The sequence below is a fragment of the Bos indicus genome, chromosome 17, assembly GCF_029378745.1.
Source record: "Bos indicus isolate NIAB-ARS_2022 breed Sahiwal x Tharparkar chromosome 17, NIAB-ARS_B.indTharparkar_mat_pri_1.0, whole genome shotgun sequence".
NCBI classification, from domain to species: Eukaryota; Metazoa; Chordata; class Mammalia; order Artiodactyla; family Bovidae; genus Bos; species Bos indicus.
Window position 1 is genome coordinate 18,482,861 of NC_091776.1, and position 18,976 is coordinate 18,501,836.

Sequence of the window (18,976 nt, forward strand, 5' to 3'; positions counted from 1 at the left end):
CTTACTATGTTTCCTTAATTATAAAATGTAAATAAAGAGAAAGTCCATACAGCAAAGCATAGCAGTATGGTGACAAAATAGAATAACATGTATAAAGTGTTCAGTGGCTGACCCAAATAAATGGCTCAATAGATATTAAGAATTATCTATTTTTGAAAGAGAACAGGTATCCACAACATAGCATGACATACATCAAAACTTCCTAAGTCTAGTAAGAAATACAGGTAAGTAAAATTACAGTAGGTCATACAACTGTACTACAAAGGGGAAAAGTATGTACAGAATCCCACTCTCCTAATACAGGTCTTTTTTCACTTTAGATTTTGATTATTGCAAATCACCCAACCTCCTGCAGTTTCTCTGCTTTCACTCTCACTTGCCAGAGTAATCTTTCTAAAATAAACACAATCAAAAGAAAAAAGTCTATTTCCCTTTCCAGAAAGTTAATATTTCTCTCAGATCAGGTTCAAACTTTCCAATCTGACAACTTTTATAACAAGAACCCTTAATGGAGTCAGGACATGCAGAATGTCTAGGGTGACATGTATAACTAAAAAAATATATATAATGTTATAAATTTTATTTGAAAAATGATCTTTGGTTTTATAATGCAAATCTTCTCAGTTGGAACGTGGCTTTAAAAGCCTGAGATATACTACCCTTCAAAATCTGGCCCTCATAACCTATTTTCTCATTCAGCCCACCCCCATTTTAATAATACCCTATTGTTTGAGGACTTGTTCAACTCTCTTGAGCATTGAAATGCCTTTTAACTGCCTCTAATCTTCACCGGTGGCTCAGTGGTAAAGAATCTGCCTGCCAAGGCAGGAGATACGGGAGATGTGGAAAGATGCCCAAGAGGAAGAAATGGCAATCCATTCCAGCATTCTCGCCTGGCAAATCCCATAGACACCGAAGCCTGGTAGGCTACAGGCCACAGGGTCGCAAAGAGTTGGACACGACTGAACACACAAGCACACATAAATCATCACCTTCTAAAAATCTATCCTCAAAATGTTTAACACTGCTAAAAATTTAAAGAAATTTATGTTCATCAAGAGGAACAGAATTATATAAAGCATGGTAAGTCAACAGAGAACACTACACCAATATTAAAAATGATGGGAAAATAGCTACAACAGCCTTATTAACTAACCCTTTGCTTACCTTTATTGTTTCTGGTTACTCCTAACTCACTTCTGCCTTACTGGATTAGTGATAATTTTTGAACAAGCTTTAACATTTTATGTAATACTTAGAAGTGTTAAGCTTCTATCAAATATCTTCCTGCACTAGGCTCCTAAGATCCTTGAGAGCAAAATCCATTTCTTTTCTTACTTTATATTATTCCAGTGGTTCAGTTCAGTTCAGTTCAGTCGCTTAAGTCATGTCTGACTCTTTCCCATGAATTGTAGCACGCCAGGCCTCCCTGTCCATTACCATCTCCCGGAATTCACTCAAACTCACATCCATCGAGTCGGTGATGGCATCCAGCCATCTCATCCTCTGTCATCCCCTTCTCCTCCTGCCCCCCATCCCTCCCAGCATCAGAGTCTTTTCCAATGAATCAACTCTTCGCATGAGGTGGCCAAAGTACTGGAGTTTCAGCTTTAGCATCATTCCTTCCAAAGAACACCCAGGACTGATCCCCTTTAGAATGGACTGGTTGGATCTCCTTGCAGTCCAAGGGACTTTCAGAGTCTTCTCCAACACCACACTTCAAAAGCATCGATTCTTCGGCGCTCACCTTTCTTCACAGTCCAACTCTCACATCCATACATGACTATTGGAAAAACCATAGCCTTGACTAGATAGACCTCTGTTGGCAAAGTAATGTCTCTGCTTTTTAATACGTTGTCTAGGTTGGTCATAACTTCCCCTCCAAGAAGTAAGTGTCTTTTAATTTCATGGCTGCAGTCACCATCTGCAGTGATTTTCGAGTTCAAAAAAATAAAGTCTGACACTCTTTCCACTGTTTCCCCATCTATTTCCCATGAGGTGATGGGACCAGATGCCATGATCTTAGTTTTCTGAATGTTGAGCTTTAAGCCAACTTTTTCACTCTCCTCTTTCACTTTCATCAAGAGGCTTTTTAGTTCCTCTTCACTTTCTGCCATAAGGGTGGTGTCATCTGCATATCTGAGGTTATTGCTATTTCTCCCGGCAATCTTGATTCCCGCTTGTGCTTCTTCCAGCCCAGCATTTCTCATCATGTACTCTGCATATAAGTTAACACTTAAAAATTTGTTGTTTCAGCACTTAAAACTGTTAGCCAACAAAACAGGTAAAGAAATATTTGTTTAAAACTATTTAAAAAATAGCAACCCACAATTTTGTCTCTATCTTCCCTTAGACATTTGTACTTGTTCTGACTCTCACACTTCCCTTAATGAAATGAAATTTATCTCATACAGTACTTAGCATTATCAGGGACTATATTAAGCATCATTAAATCTTTACAAGACCACAGTGAAGTGGGTATGATTATTCTCATCTTACACTTGAGGTCTATGCTCTAAGATCACAGTTAAAAAGAAGCTGAGCTGAGATTCAAGCCTAAGTGAAGCATACTCCAAACCCTGGGCTTAATCAGTACACTATACTTGACTTCTAACATGCCTTATCATATATCCTTCTCTAAATTCATGCTATGATGAAACTGGCAGGGTGCCTCTTCTTTAAGTGTGGGAAGAGCTTTCACAGATATTAAAATAGGCAAGTCCCATTTATCTGTAAATAGTTATAATGTTAGGCCATGGTAGGTATACAAAAATGTTTCCTGAATGAAGGCAACTGATGGTACTCAACTGAAGAAAGAATCATCTCTTCTTGAGTTACACAGTACGAGAGATCTAAAACTTCTGACTCTCAAATTGCTGCCTAAACTCAAGCCATCCCAATTCAACCCTTAAATATATCTCAAAAAGGATACACACATGACTCTTCAAGTCATTTCTCAAACCTCTACGAACCAATTCATAAGCTTCTTCCTTTTTCCCCAAACAGTTCAATGTTAATCCTTTCATAGCCAGAGTTTCTATTTAAAAAAAAAAAAGAAAGGAACTTAAAGATAACCAACAACAACAAAAAAGGTACTATAATCTCAAAAACAAATGTTACATTATCTTAAGTATTTAAAACTTCAAGGAGATTATTGGGAAAATGTCCAGGCTTTTACAGAATTAAAAAAATTTTTTAATTGACAAATGAAGTAACTACACATTTCTATAATATAGGCCTCCCTAGAACTGTTTTTTAGATAAAAAGATACAAAAATGCATGAATATCTGGTAATGTACATGGTAACAAGACAAAATTATTTTCCATGGGATGATCTAATTAAACCAATCCTTTATCTCTGTGAACCCAAGTTACACAGAAATTAAATTCACTGTTCAATGATTAAAATATATGCATCAATTATCTACATTTCTGATTTTTACAATTTTAAAATGATTCTTTGTGATTATATTAAAAATACAAACTAAAGATGTCAGACATCCACCATTCACAATCCAAAGAGCTGAGGAAAATACTAATTTTCAGAAAGAGAAAAAGCAATACTACTTTTACAATGTATATTCTATGAAACACAAATGAGTATAAAATATTCATTACAGTTACTCTGCCTAACTTTTAGGACTACAAATTAAAATTTATAGAAAAATTAGTTAGGTATAAAAGATAAGGATTAAAGATAGAAAGGAAGAATCAATATTTATAGTAAAATACAGATAAAGAAATGGAAGCAAAAAAAAGAAAAAAGTATGTACTAATCATCATAAATCTGTATAAATTCAAGGAAAAAAGAAGCAAACAAACAAAATATATTTGGCAATTAGCCAAATTAGCAAGGTACCGTAGAAAGTAACACTTTGTTGTTAAACAGATAAAAATCTATTCTTGTAAGAAACTCCTTCAAGTGTTTTCATGAAAATGTAGCTTGTCTGTAAGTTTAGAATAAATCATAACTTATTGCTGTTAAACACTATTGCAATTAAATTATGACACTTCATATGCAACCTGATTTCAGATGTGTTCCAATATGAGGGGAAAGTACACTTTAGAAACAATGAAAGCTGGTTCTATGCTGTACTCAAGCTCTATGGTGTCTATACCACTAAGTTACATTACTGTTACACATACTTTCGGAAAGAATATAAAACAACCTAATATACAACTGGCTAGCATATATATATACACCATGCAGCATGGCACACAGGATCTCAGTTCCCTGATAAGGGACTGAACCTGTGCCCCCTGCAATGAAAGCACGGAGTCAACCACTGGATGTTCAAGGAAGTCCCAAGCAAAACTATTTTTTAAGAAGGAAATGGAGAAAGAAAATTTTACACACTTAATACCCACGGCTTTCTGTCTTTAAACAATGTTATTATAATGAAAGTATGCAAGAGTAAAGAAAGCTAATAGAGAACTATTACTCTCTCTCTTCAATACTAAGAGATCACTATCAAATTAACAAAGAACCATGTTTCCTAACTAACGAATGAGACCTGTGAGAGTTCACTGCTCCTTTGTCTCTTCCGAAGTTGAGCTACAAGCTCTGCCTTTACCCTACAAACGTCTCACTGTCCAGTCTTCTACCCTCACACAGGCCAAAGCTACATAACTTTCACAATATGTATAAATTATGTCTTAAACATGACTGTCTTGAAAAGCTAAGATACAATGCTCTAAATAAGAAGATGCTGGTTCATGAGCAAAGGCCCAAATGGACACTTTCTGAATAAGTTTATTGTAAGGAATAAAATTTCTTCTGCTCAACCAAAGTTGTCAAGCAAAATTTTCTTGTAACCATTTTAAATAAACTTACTTATTAAACTTAAATTAGTATATTTGTTTTACTAGGTTCTTTTGCCCTTCCTATGATGCTAATATTTAAAGCAGAAATAAATCAGAACTCAAGAAGATCATGTTATCCTTTTCTCAACAATAAACTCAATACTAAGTATCTTCCCACAGACATAAGGATAAGGTCCATTCTCTCTGGAAAATAGTCTTGGCATCTGGGAGTAACAGAGCCCAAATAAGTGAAATCAGATAAGTAAGCAGAACCTTCCCTACTTATGCTTACATGCCAGTCTACTACATTTACACTTACCTCCATGCTCAGCAAATTTGGGATTAGAGAGGATTTGTTTACAGAATTTCAATCCATTTCTGTACTGTTTATGTTCATAACACCTCTGTCAAAAGAAAAAAGAAAAAATTTAAGTTTAGTAAAAAATGTAAACTTTAAATTTGGTGCTGCACTTTTGATTCTGTTAAACACAACAAAATGATCTCATGTTACTGCCATATTCTAAATTCCACAAAAATGCCAATTACGCACACACACGGAACTCCCTGGTGGCCTAGTAATTTGGATTTGGCACTTTCACTGCAGTAGCCTGGGTTTAATCCCTGGTTGGGGAACTGAGATCCTACAAGTCACATTCCACATTCAAAATTGAAAAGAAAAAAAAAAACAGTCATACTGAGCAACCAAATTTTTTTTTTTCATATAGACAGTTCAAATACAGAAAGTAAAAGGTAGACAAAGGGACAAAACACACATTAGAAAAAATAAGACAAGCATTAGCGGACTTCAAAAGGTCCAACAAGTGTTAATATAATGTGAAAATTGGGGTGGAGGGTGTAGAAATTATACTTTAAAATAACATTTTCTTTTTAACTGAAGGAAAGAAGTCTCTGAAGCCACAAGAGACAAACAAGTGCATGCAAATTAAAGAAGGGGGGAAAAGAAACACACGTCATAATGAAAATTCTAAGCCAAGAAATAAAGGTCCTTAAAAACTTCCAGAGAGAAAAAAAACAAGTCACATAAAAAGGATATGTAATCAGAACAGCACTGAAGGTTTACTCTAAAGTAAAAACGGTATACTGCTGAAAGTTATAAAATATCTACACAGAGTCTTCAAAATTCAGAATTCCTTACCCAGCTAAATTGTCAATCAAGTATGTAAGTAAATGGACATTTTAAGGCTTCTTAGAAAGTTAAAATTTTATCTTTGCACTCTTCCTTAGGAAGTTATTGAAAGAAATCAAAACAAACAAAAAAGACAACGTGGAACTTAGTAAATAAGTAATCTAATGTAGAAAAAAGAACAACCACTCCAAAATGAAACAGGATTCCAGAGGCCACCATGGAATAGGTTTCTAGCAAAGTCAAAAATGGAACCTGTGTACTTCATAATATGGAAAATATTATTTATAAGCACATGACAGAATACAGGCACATTTGGGGAAAATGACCAATGAGTCTACAGAAAACCAAGTGAATAAGTAAGACAGATTTTAACTCCAGGGAAAATAAAGGCTTGTATAAGAAATTATGGTCTCAGTGTAATATTTGGCTTAATAATAAATAATATACATATAATTATAGAAATGTAAATATTTAGTTCTGATTTATCAAAATACTGTGATATAAGCACAATGACAGAATGAGGAAAAGACAAGTGAGCAAATGTGGTAATGAAGTTCCAAGTTCTCTTTTTCTATAAATGTATCAACATGTGCTTTCATAACAATAATTTTTAAAGCACTGTATTCATTACAGAAAACCTCTGCACCTTAAAGATATGATAATTTATGTCAGAATTTACTGTCCTAAGTTTAAACAAATTTTAGTCTTAATTTTTGAAACAATAACACTCAAAATCTGGCTGAGATAGTTAATGCAAATGATAATAAAATCATAGGAGAAAAATGTGTAGAAACAAAAATGTAAAATTTTACATTCAGCACCAAGAAATCAACTCGTTAAAGCTCAATGCAAAAGCCAACCATAGAGCTGTTCTACAATCAACTATGTACTCACCATCTCTATTTTATTGTTCACATCTCAAACCTAATATACAGTCCAAAACACAACTGATTTTCCCTCCCAAGAATCTATTCTTCATCGTCTTTACCATCTCAAGAGATGCATTTCCTTCAACTCAACCTCATTCAGATGACAAAACAAGAAACCTAATTATCCTCTGTGCTTTCATCCCTGAGACTTCCATCCTCTAATAGATTCATCAGTCCTAGTTTCTCTGCAATAGCTTCCTAACTCTCTGCTTCTCCCACAATCAACAGGCAAGGTGATCTGAGGGATACAAGGGAGGGGAGAGCAGAAACAGTAACTTAACCATACACAGCCAAAGAAACATAAGACTAAGCAACTAAATTTAGTGTTCCTATTCACTCAGCAGAAAGGCTAAAGCAACCTTTTTCTTATAATAAAAGTAAAAGTCATTACAGGACGCTAATTAAAAGCAACACTCATGACTTCTCACTGTTTTCCAGGAACTACATCAAGGGCTTCCCTGGTAGCTCAGTGGGAAAGAATCCTCCTGTCAATGCAGGAGACAAGGGTTCCATTCCTGGGTTGGGAGGGTCCCCTGAAGAAGAAAAGGGCAACCTACTCCAGTATTCTTGCCAGTGAAATCCCAAGGTCAGAGGAGGCTCGTGGGCCAACAGCCCATGGGGTCACAAAAGAGTCGGAAAAGACATACAGACTAAACAACAACAAGAACATACAGACAAAGAACAATTTAAGTACATTGTTCTTAAAACATTTAATTAGCTTTCTACAATTTTATTTCTGTAAAGTGCAGTAAGGAAGTTCCACTTTTGGCCACAGTGAAGTGAGGAGAAATGTGTCCTTTTATCTTAAACAACAAAATGAGACAAAATGCATAAAATAACTGTTGTCAGACACTGGACAAGAGGCAGCACGGGCTGTGAACCATGGAGGCGGGGGAGGGACACGATACACTGGGTAATGTCACTGCTCTACAGATCACAGCACAGGAAGAAGGGTCTGAAACAGCACACGACAGTCCACAGAGATGAAGAGACAAAGACTGAAGTTCAGAGAGGCTGAGCTATTCTGTAGGACAGAGTACTGAAAATGATGGAACTATTAAGAAAAAAAGACATCCCCAAATCTGCATGGGATCCTTCATGCATCTCCTGCCAGAAATTAAAAACCAAGTCAGGGGCAAAATACCTACAGAAGTGCTGGAGGGCTTATCAGTTGAGGCCCTCTCTGAGTCAGTCCCGGTTGAGAGCTCTCTGCACCACATACAGAAATTTTATTAACATTTTAAGTATTATTAAAGCCCAGAGCTGTCATCTTCTAACAGATCTTCCAATCAACAAATTCAACTTTTATCTCACCTTTTGCTTCTTTGCTTATTCAGTGCGTGCATGAGTGCGTGCGTACCTGCGTGCTAAGTCAATTTGGTCGTGTCGAATTCTGTGTGACCCTATGGACTATTGGAGAAGGCAATGGCACCCCACTCCAGTACTCTTGCCTGGAAAATCCCATGGATGGAGGAGCCTGGTAGGCTCCAGTCCATGAGGTCAATAAGAGTCGGACACGACTGAGTGACTTCACTTTCACTTTTCACTTTCCTGCATTGGAGAAGGAAATGGCAACCCACTCCAGTGTTCTTGCCTGGAGAATCCCAGGGACGGGGGAGCCTGGTGGGCTGCTGTCTATGGGGTCGCACAGAGTCCGACACGACTGAAGCGACTTAGCAGCAGCAGCAGCAGCTATGGACTATAGCCTGCCAGGCTCCTCTGTCCATGGGATTTCCCAGAACACTGGAGTGGGCAGCCATCCTGGAAGATCCAGGAGATCTTCCCGACCCAGGAACTGAACCTGTGTCTCCTGCACTGCAGGCCAACTGAGCCACCAGGGAAGCCAAATAGGCAATAAAAATGCCAAAAATAAGGTGACAAAAATGAACACACATAAAACAATTAACCAACTAGAAAATTCCCCCAAATAACTGAGTCTGCCAAATGAAAATTAAAAACCATTCTATTTGAATATGAGATGCTATAGTACTTAGCTTTTTACTTTATCACACTTCAGAACAGTAATTATGTTTCAGTTCCTAATGATTATGTTCCCAATTAATGAAATTTGGTAGTCTTCCATATTGAAATTATACTCAATGCCACTAACCCAATTAGCTCTGTCAATGTGACCTGTAAAAATAATTAAAGATGGCATAACCTTCAGTGTGCATTTAAGGAAACAGACTTCAATCTATTTTTCTTTCTAAAAAGCACTACTCCTACAACAGGTCACTCATTACAAATGAGAGTAGTAGTCTCACAGTTTACTGGAAAAAATAACAATAGATATTCAACTTACTTTATCCCATAAAAATTCCTAAAAAATTCTGCTTTTGCCCAAGGATAAACTCTAATGGCATACAGGGTTTACAAGAAAAATAGCAAAGAGTGCATCATATTTCATTCAATAACTTCTTTCCTCCAAACATAAGACCAGATATATGCATAATTCAGCTTTAAGTGTCTATCTAATCAAAATCCAATCTTATAAAAGCAGTCTTAAAATATAATAGAAGATATAATCATAAGGTGTCCTTTTCTGAACCATTTAAAAGATGTAAATGAATAAAAAAAATAGCAATTTGCTTGTTTTTGCAACTCCCATGTAACACTATCACTAAAGTTCATTCTACAGAACCATGGAAATAAATTTACCACAATAAGATTCTTTCTTTTTTTTAATTATAAGGTTCTTAATATTGTTTTAACCAAACTTGTACACTTAAATTTTTTAGAGAATTTATTTAGGGAAAAAGAGATGGAAATACTACATAGTATATTGTGAGCAAAGATTTCACATCAATTCATTTAAAACAAGCTTTGTAAAATGACATAGCAGGCAGACGTATTAAGTCTTCACAGTAAAATTATCAAACTAAATAAAAATACATGTCCACAAATCTGTCTCTGAAATTCTTGTATATGGAGAGTTCCTGAAATTTCAGAATTATGAATAAGGGTCTCCCTTAGCATGCAATGAATGCCATATTATTCTATTCTTCACCTGCCTTGTTATTAATTCAAAATTAATCATAATAGTATCAAGATATTAGAACATTATAGACTGTTTTCATTAAGCAACTAAATTTTAAAATATCAACACTGCTACATAAACAGTAAAGCTAAACAGGACATAATTAAAACAGAATGAACTGTTCAAATTCCATGTGCTAAATGTTGACAACATACACTGAGACTACGGCTTCTAAATGTATAGGAATAACTGATACAGTTGATGTTCCTGCCAAGCATGAAACTGGTTAAGTAAATAAATAACTATTTTCAGCCACTGAACAAGGGCCAACACAGGATTGTGGACTTTCAGAAGAGAAACAAGGTAAATCTCAAGAAAATCTTTTTTTTTTTTTTTGCCCAGAGGCATTTTCCAGACTGTAGAATAGAGAGGAAGAACAAAAGCAAAACATAGTAGTCTTACTGATCTAAGCAGGTATCAGAGTTAGAAACTGTCTGAAAAGATGAAATTTATAGAGCAAGGTATCATCAAAATGAACTGTACAGTTATGAAGTTTTAGAAATCTGCACAAGAGTCTTGGTCAAATATTAAATTGGTCAGGTACACTGCAGATTTCTACTCAAGTTGGCAAAGAAATACTACCAAGTAGTATGAGCTAAACAGCTATTGCTGCTTATATATGGCTGGGAGACATTTGAGTGCCAAACAGTTAGGCCACATTAAATACTCAAAACCTTAGGAATAAGGATAATCTAGACTCATTTTGGAGAAGGCAATGGCACCCCACTCCAGTACTCTTGCCTGGAAGATCCCATGGACGGAGGAGCCTGGTGGGCAGCGGTCCATGGGGTCGCAAAGAGTCGGACACGACTGAGTGACTTCACTTTCACTTTTCACTTTCCTGCATTGAAGAAGGAAATGGCAACCCACTCCAGTGTTCTTGCCTGGAGAATCCCAGGGACGGGGGAGCCTGGTGGGCTGCCGTCTATGGGGTCACACAGAGTCGGACACGAATGAGGTGAATTAGCAGCAGCAGCAGCAGACTCATTTTTATTAAAACTTAAAAATAAGAACAAGCTGATGCACAAGCAAATTAATCACTTCCCAAAACAAAACTTTATTACAAAAGAACAAGATCCAGACACTTAATATCCTAGCGTCCATAATATACATTATGAAAAAAGAGGAATCATTAGAAAAGTGAAGAAACAGGAAATTGTGACCCTGACCTACAGAAAAAAAAAAAATCAAACAGAAACAGATTCAGAAATAATGGCAGAAGTAGCAGGCAGACTTTAAATGTTTCTGTTATGTACTCTTAAAGGACTGAAAGGAAAACCATGAACATAATCAGAAAACAAACAGGAAATCTCAATAGAGAAATGGAATTATTAAGGAATGGAGATTGTACAATAAAAAATATAGCATCGAAAATGAAAAGTTAATGATATGGGCTTAAAATATTAAACACTGTAGTGAACCTGAAACTTGTGCAGTGAACAAAACCATGACAGAGAACTTCAGTGGCTGCGTGAACTGGAAAACATGTAACAGAAACAATCCAACACGGACGATGAAATAGTAAAATGAGAGACAGAACACAGAACTCCTACCGATGGCACAATATCAAGTGGTCTAATGGCCTAGCACATACATGTAACGAGTCAGAAAAGAGGACAGAAAACTAAAGTGGGAAAAGTATCAAAAACTGCAAATTTGATAAAAACTCTAAACCCAAAAAACCCACAAATCATCTCAACAAACTCCAAGCAGGATGAACTAAAAAAAAAAAAGAAAGAAAGAAAAGAACAAAACAAAACAAAAAGCAAGCAGAAAAAAGGGGCGCATCATAATCCTAATGCTAAAAAATAAGGACAAAAGAGAAAATTATGAAAGCAGTCAGGGAAAAAACCTGTATTCTAAAAGATCTCCAATTATCATCTTAGCTTCTACCTTAAGAAATTAGAAACATAAGAGCAAATTAAACTCAAAGCAAGCAGAAAAAACAAAAGTAAAAAGAACAGAATTAATGAAACAGGAAAAAACAAAAGGGAAATCAGTGAAACCAAATGCTGGTTCTTTGAGAAGATCAATAAAATCGATAAACTTCTAGCCAAACATGGGCATGATCACAAAAGTATGCAGCAGAGCAAAATAAGGAGAACCCCAGCTTTCTAGTCAGAGGGTGAGATAAGGAGCCAAGGAAACAAAACATCAGAAACATCTCAAAGGAGGTGGAACTGGGGAAAGCAATCTCATTAAGATGTTTACGGATTCCAGGGTTCATAAACACGCATGGATCTGATCACAACACACAAGACTTTGAGAACTGAAACAATAGATAGATCATGCAGGCCTCAGACCAGCTACTGGATGGCACATAAGCAGGACAGAGCCAATAGAACCACAAAGATTTTAAAAACTGAACTGATGTAAGAACTACAGTCCATAGAAATAGTTGGGGCTTACAGCCTGAATCTAACCAGATTTGCTAAAACAAAATTAACATTCTCCAAAGGATTTAAAATAAGACCCAAAGTCTGATACTAATATTCAGAACATCCAGGATAAAATCCAAGATTATGTGGCATTTGAAGAAACAGGAAAATCTCAACTTGCATAGGAAAAAAAAAAAAAAATCAACCAGACAAATACAGAGACTTCTATTCAATACTTTAAATTAGCTATTATGAAAATGTTGGAAGAAGTTAACTAGTGAACCCTTTGCAACATCTTAGAGGAGATGAGGACAGAACTCACTGTATAGACCCAAAACTAGAAAGGAGATAACTGGAAAGAATCATTGTACAGGAAAAACAGACCAATAAAATGTATCTAATCTGGATAACAGAAAAGAGTTTTAAAAACTGGTGGTGATGACCCAATCAAAAAATGGGCCAAAGAACTAAACAGACATTTCTCCAAAGAAGACATACAGATGGCTAACAAACACATGAAAAGATGCTCAACATCGCTCATTATCAGAGAAATGCAAATCAAAAAACCACTATGAGGTACCATTTCACACCAGTTAGAATGGCTGTGATCCAAAAGTCTACAAGCAATAAATGCTGGAGAGGGTGTGGAGAAAAGGGAACCCTCTTACACTGTTGGTGGGAATGCAAACTAGTACAGCCACTATGGAGAACAGTGTGGAGATTCCTTAAAAAACTGGAAATAGAACTGCCTTATGACCCAGCAATCCCACTGCTGGGCATACACACTGAGGAAACCAGAAGGGAAAGAGACAGGTGTACCCCAATGTTCATCACAGCACTGTTTATAATAGCCAGGACATGGAAGCAACCTAGATGTCCATCAGCAGATGAATGGGTAAGAAAGCTGTGGTACATATACACAATGGAGTATTACTCAGCCATTAAAAAGAATACATTTGAATCAGTTCTAATGAGGTGGATGAAACTGGAGCCTATTATACAGAGTGAAGTAAGCCAGAAAGAAAAACACCAATACAGTATACTAACGCATATATATGGAATTTAGAAAGTTGGTAACAATAACCCTGTATACGAGACAGCAAAAGAGACACTGATGTATAGAACAGTCTTTTGGACTCTGTGAGAGAGGGAGAGGGTGGGATGATTTGGGAGAATGGCATTGAAACATGTATAATATCATATATGAAATGAGTCGCCAGTCCAGGTTCAATGCATGATACTGGATGCTTGGGACTGGTGCACTGGGACAACCCAAAGGGATGGTATGGGGAGGGAGGAGGGAGGGGGGTTCAGGATGGAGAACATGTGTATACCTGTGGCAGATTCATGTTGATGTATGGCAAAACCAATACAATATTGTAAAGTTTAAAAAAAAAAACTGGTGGTGATTTAGCCACTCAGTTGTGTTCAACTCTTGCGACTCCATGGACTATAGCCCACCTGGCTCCTCTGTCCATGGAACGTCCCAGGTAAGAAAACAGGGAGTGGGTTGCCCTGCCTTTCTCCAGGGGATCTTCCCAACTCAGGGATCCAAACCTGCTTCTCCTGGATTGCAGGCGGTCTCCTGCATTGCAAGCAGATTCTTTACCACTGAGCCACCAGGGAAGAGCAGAACCTGCCCAGAAGGGAACCCTCTAGGTGTTCTGGCTCTGTCCATCAGCACCTTAGCTCAGCTGAGGCACTGATACCAATAGATCATGGCATCTGAAAGTCACAACTTTAAGACTTTTTTGTCATAATATGGAAAGTATGTCAAGGCTGAGAAAGGAGTACATCAAGGTTGTATATTTAACTTACACGCAGAGTACATCATACAAAATGCCAGGCTGGATGAAGCTCATGCTGGAATCAAGATTGCTGGGAGAAATATGAATAACCTCAGATATGAAGATGACACCACCCTTATGGCAGAAAGTAAAGAGGAACTAAAGAGCCTCTTGATGAAGGTGAAAGGGGAGAGAGAGTGAAAAAGCTGGCTCAACATTCAAAAAACTACGATCATGGCATCCAGTCCCATCACTTCATGGCAAATAAACAGGAATACAATGGAAACTGACAGACTTTATTTTCTTGGGCTCCAAAATCACTGCAGATGGTGACTGCAGCCATGAAATTAAAAGATGCTTGCTTCCTGGAAGAAAAGCTATAGCAAACCTAGACAGCACATTAAAATGCAGAGACATTATGTTGCTGGCAAAGGTCCATATAGTCAAAGCTATGGTTTTCTAGTAGTCATGTATGGATGTGAGAGCTGGAGCATAAAGAAGGCTGAGCACTGAAGAAATGATGCTTTCGAACTATGGTGCTGGAGAAGACTCTTGAGAGTCCCTTGGACTGCAAGGAGATCAAACCAGTCAAATCCTAAAAGAAATCAGTCCTGAATATTCATTGGAAGGACTGATGCTGAAGCTGAAGGTCCAATACTTTGGCCACCTGATGCGAAGAACTGACTCATTAGAAAAGACCCTGATGCTGGGAAAGATTGAAGGCAGGAGGAGAAGGGGACGGCAGAGGATGAGATGGTTGGATGGCATCACTGACTCGATGGACATGAATTTGAGCAAGCTTCAGGAGATGGTGAAGGACAGGGAAGCCTGGTGTGCTACAGTCCAAGGGGTCACAAAGAGCCGGATGTGACTGAGTGACTGAACAACAACAAGAAAATTATTTCACTAACCCTTTTAAAAACTCATTTCTAATTTTGCTAATAAGAATATGGAGGGTAAGAAATCTCCACAACAGTTGGCTACTTATATACATAAAATAGTTGGATAAGCTGTGAAAAGTTCAGACCTATTGCTAACAGGAAGTTCATCCTTTTTTTCCAAACCCTTGTTACAGGAAAAAAAGGTTCCCTGCCGAAGAATTGATGCTTTTGAACGGTGGTGTTGGAGAAGACTCTTGAGAGTTCCTTGGACTGTAAGGAGATCCAACCAGTCCATCCTAAAGGAGATCAGTCCTGGGTGTTCATTGGAAGGACTGATGCTAAAGCTGAAACTCCAATACTTGGGCCGCCTCATGCAAAGAGTTGACTCACTGGAAAAGACCATGATGCTGGGAGGGACTGGGGGCAGGAGGAGAAGGGGATGACAGAGGATGAGATGGCTGGATGGCATCACCAACTCGATAGACATGAGTCTGGGTAAACTCCGGGAGTTGGTGATGGACAGAGAGGCCTGGCATGCTGTGATTCATGGGGTCCCAAAGAGTCGGACACAACTGAGCGACTGAACTGAACTGAACTGACTAAAGATGTGGGAATGTGACATGGCAAGTAAAAGAATCTAGGCTATTTATGTTAAAAGAAAATAATGATTTAGGTGATTTAAAATAGAAGACTTAAGATTATATGTAACACAAATATATACCATTTAGATTTGACATTAACATTACACAGTGCAAGTGCAAGTCGCTCAGTTGGGTCCGACTCTTTGGGACCCCATGGACTACACAAAGCATGGAATTCTCCAGGCCAGAATACTGGAATGAGTAGCCTTTCCCTTCTGCAGGGACTCTTCCCTACTCTGGGATTGAACCCAGGTCTCCAGCATTTCAGGCTGATTCTTTACCAGCTGAGCCACAAGGAAAGCATTACATTATGTTAACATTAATCTTCTTTAGTATTAAATATACCTTTTCATTGTTTTCTTCAGTGCAATTTTTTTCAAAATTGTTTAAAAGGAATTCAGCCTCAAGTTAAGCTAAATAATAAAAGCAAAATTTAGCTTTAAAAGTCAGCCATTTTGAAATGATGCCTGGGATTTGACAAAATGATCCAGGTGGTAGGGGTGACAGATGAAAAAGAATAAACAGAACCATTGTTTTCATATGCTTGAAATTTTCACAATTAAAAAGTTAAAAAGAAAACAAACCTTAGATATGCTAAAAGCAATTCAAGCAACATTTATTTATTAACTTAATATGAGCCTGGCGGCACGTGGCAGGCCAGTGTCCTGTAGCTACCTTAGTAGCCCTGCTTTTGTACAGCAGGAAAGTGTGCAGAAAGGGCACCTGCAGTCTATACGCTCAAGAGCTATGGCTATTTAACATCTTAATCAGTTAGTATTAAAAAAAACTTTGTAATTTTCAGCAAAGCTCCTCAGCTACGCTAACCACATCTCAGGTGTTCAAATAGCCACATGTGACTAATGGCCAACGTAGTAGTAATTCAGATATAGAACATTTCCATCACAAAAAGTTCTATTGGACAACACTGCTCTACAGTCTAGAGTTCAATTCTTAGCACTTAACAGTTGCGTATCACTGGCTGAATTAAATTCATTAGCGCTTCAACAGTGTCACCTGCAAAATGTGGACATTAACAACCCTGCAGGGTTAAGGTGAGAAATACAAATGTATATAAAGAATCCGAGTAAGCACTCAATAAAATGTTAATAAAGTACAATGTCAGTTCTAGCTTACAATAAATACTTAGACCCAACAAAGCTTGATTACAGAGAAATGTGAAAGCAGAAACTGAATTAAAATACACAATCAAGAGGAACAAGGTCTCTATTCTGAGGTGACGTTAATGTTCTATCAACACATCTTAAAATGGGCATAGGCTGCAATGGTTTGTGATGTGTCAAAACTAAAACAAAAAAAAAGACAACTAATAGAACAATACACTTAAAATCCTGTGCATTTCACTGTAGGTAACAGTGTGTGCTAGTCGCTCAGCCGTGTCCAACTCTTTGTGACCCCATGGACTGTAGCCTGCCAGGCTCCCCTGTCCATGAAATTCTCTGGACAAGAATACTGGAGTACGCTGCCATTCCCTCCTCAGGGGATCTTCCCAACATAGGAATCGAACCTGGGCCTCCTGAACTGCAGGCAGACTCACTGTAAGTAAGTATACTTTAACTTTTTTAATGTTTTTAATCTCTGAAAAACTGCCTTTATTCTCCCTTTCCTTTAATTCTTTTAGTTGGCGCTTCCATTCACAGACAATATGCTATCCTTTTCATATCCTACAGTTTCTGTCAGACTATTACAATCATGAAAACAAACTTAAGGATGATTTCTTCCCCTCCTGGTTTTATACTATTTTAAAAAATAATCTTGTCCTCAGTTCAGTCAGTTCAGTTGCTCAGTCGCGTCCGACTCTTTGTGACCCCATGAATCGCAGCACACCAGGCCTCCCTGTCCATCACCAACTCCCAGAGTTCACTCAGACTCACGTCCATCAAGTCCATGATGCCATCCAGCCATCTCATCCTCTGTCGTCCCCTTCTCCTCCTGCCCCCAATCCCTCCCAGCATCAGAGTCTTTTCCAATGAGTTAACTCTTCACATGAGGTGGCCAAAGTACTGGAGTTTCAGCCTCAGCATCAGTCCTTCCAAAGAAATCCCAGGGCTGAGCCCCTTCAGAATCTTGTCCTACTTCTGTAATAAATGTCATCCAATGCAAATGGTCACAGAACTCTTGTTGGTACCAGCTCACTCAACTGAAATGTTTTTAGTTGTATTGAGCCAAACTCTATATCCCTCTAGCTTCTGTTTACTGATTCTAGCCCGTAAGAGTTCAGTTTTCTCTCATTCAAGCTAAACATCTTTGTTCTTTTCGCTGTTTCTCACATGCAAGTTTTAAGTCCTTTGACATTTTGTGCCACTCTCTGAGGTGGATACAATATTGTTCCCAAACTTGTATATTTTATTAAAACCAGTAAAATTTTTTTTAAAATTAATTTAAATGGGGTAGCTTAATTAAAAAAAAAAAACTTTTTTATTTCACAATCAGTATTTCACAAAACAGAAAGCATTTCAAAAATCCAAAGTACCAAGTACACAGTCTCAGAATAGAATTAAAAGGTCTGTGAGAACTTTACACCAGCATTTTTGTAGTGTGTCAGCATTAGGGAGTCATCATTGGTCTGCATCACTCCAAGTTTTGGGTCTAGAAATTAAAATTAAAGATAAGGTCTTACTAGCAGCAGAACTGAATGTGACCATCAGCACCTGCTCACTAGATACCATAATCCTGTTAACACATTGTGAAACATGCCAGACTTCCCTTACCTTTCTTTTTTTCCCCATCAGCATTAAATTATGTCACTTGAGAAAAGAAAATTGAACAAAATTTTAGAATTCCTGCTTAATATGAGTAGAACTCTGCTATGAATGTGAGTGTTTAGGGACAGGACAAAATTCAATAATAACTCCAGGTATATACATATGATTAAGAGCCAGCTATTTAATCGTTCAGTTGCTAAGTTGTGTCCGACTCTTTGCGATCCCATGAACTGCAGCACACCAGGTTTCTCTGTCCTTCAGTATCTCCTGGAGCTTGCTCAAATTCATATCCATTGAGTCAATGATGCCATCCAACCTTCTCATCCTCTGTTGCCTCCTCCCCTTTCCCTCACTCTTTCCCAGCATCAGGGTCTTTTCCAGTGAGTAGGCTCTTCACATCAGGTGGCCAAAAGCACTGGAGCTTCAGCTTCAGCATTAGTCCTTCCAGTGAGTATTCAGGGTTGATTTCCTTTAGGATTCACTGGTTTCATCTTGCTGTCCAAGGGACTCTCAATAGTCTTCTCCAGCACAACAATTCAAACGCATCAATCAGCACTAAGACTTCTTTACAGTCCAACTCTCACATCCATACACTACTACTGAAAAAAACATAGCTATTTAATAGAATCTAATTATTTCAATGAAAAATA

General features: G+C 37.6%; 1 protein-coding gene across 3 annotated transcripts in view; it reads right to left on the minus strand.

Annotated features, from left to right (window-relative positions):
* The window catches only part of NAA15 (N-alpha-acetyltransferase 15, NatA auxiliary subunit), a 72,513-nt gene that overhangs the window by 38,726 nt on the left and 14,811 nt on the right, over positions 1–18,976 (minus strand). For all 3 annotated transcript variants that reach the window (XM_019977213.2, XM_019977212.2, XM_070769090.1), the window contains exons 2-3: positions 5,123–5,207; positions 2,933–3,037 (exon numbers count right to left, since the gene is read on the minus strand). In XM_019977213.2, coding sequence (XP_019832772.1) covers positions 2,933–3,037; positions 5,123–5,207 — 190 coding nt within the window. The remainder of the gene's footprint in view (positions 1–2,932; positions 3,038–5,122; positions 5,208–18,976) is intronic.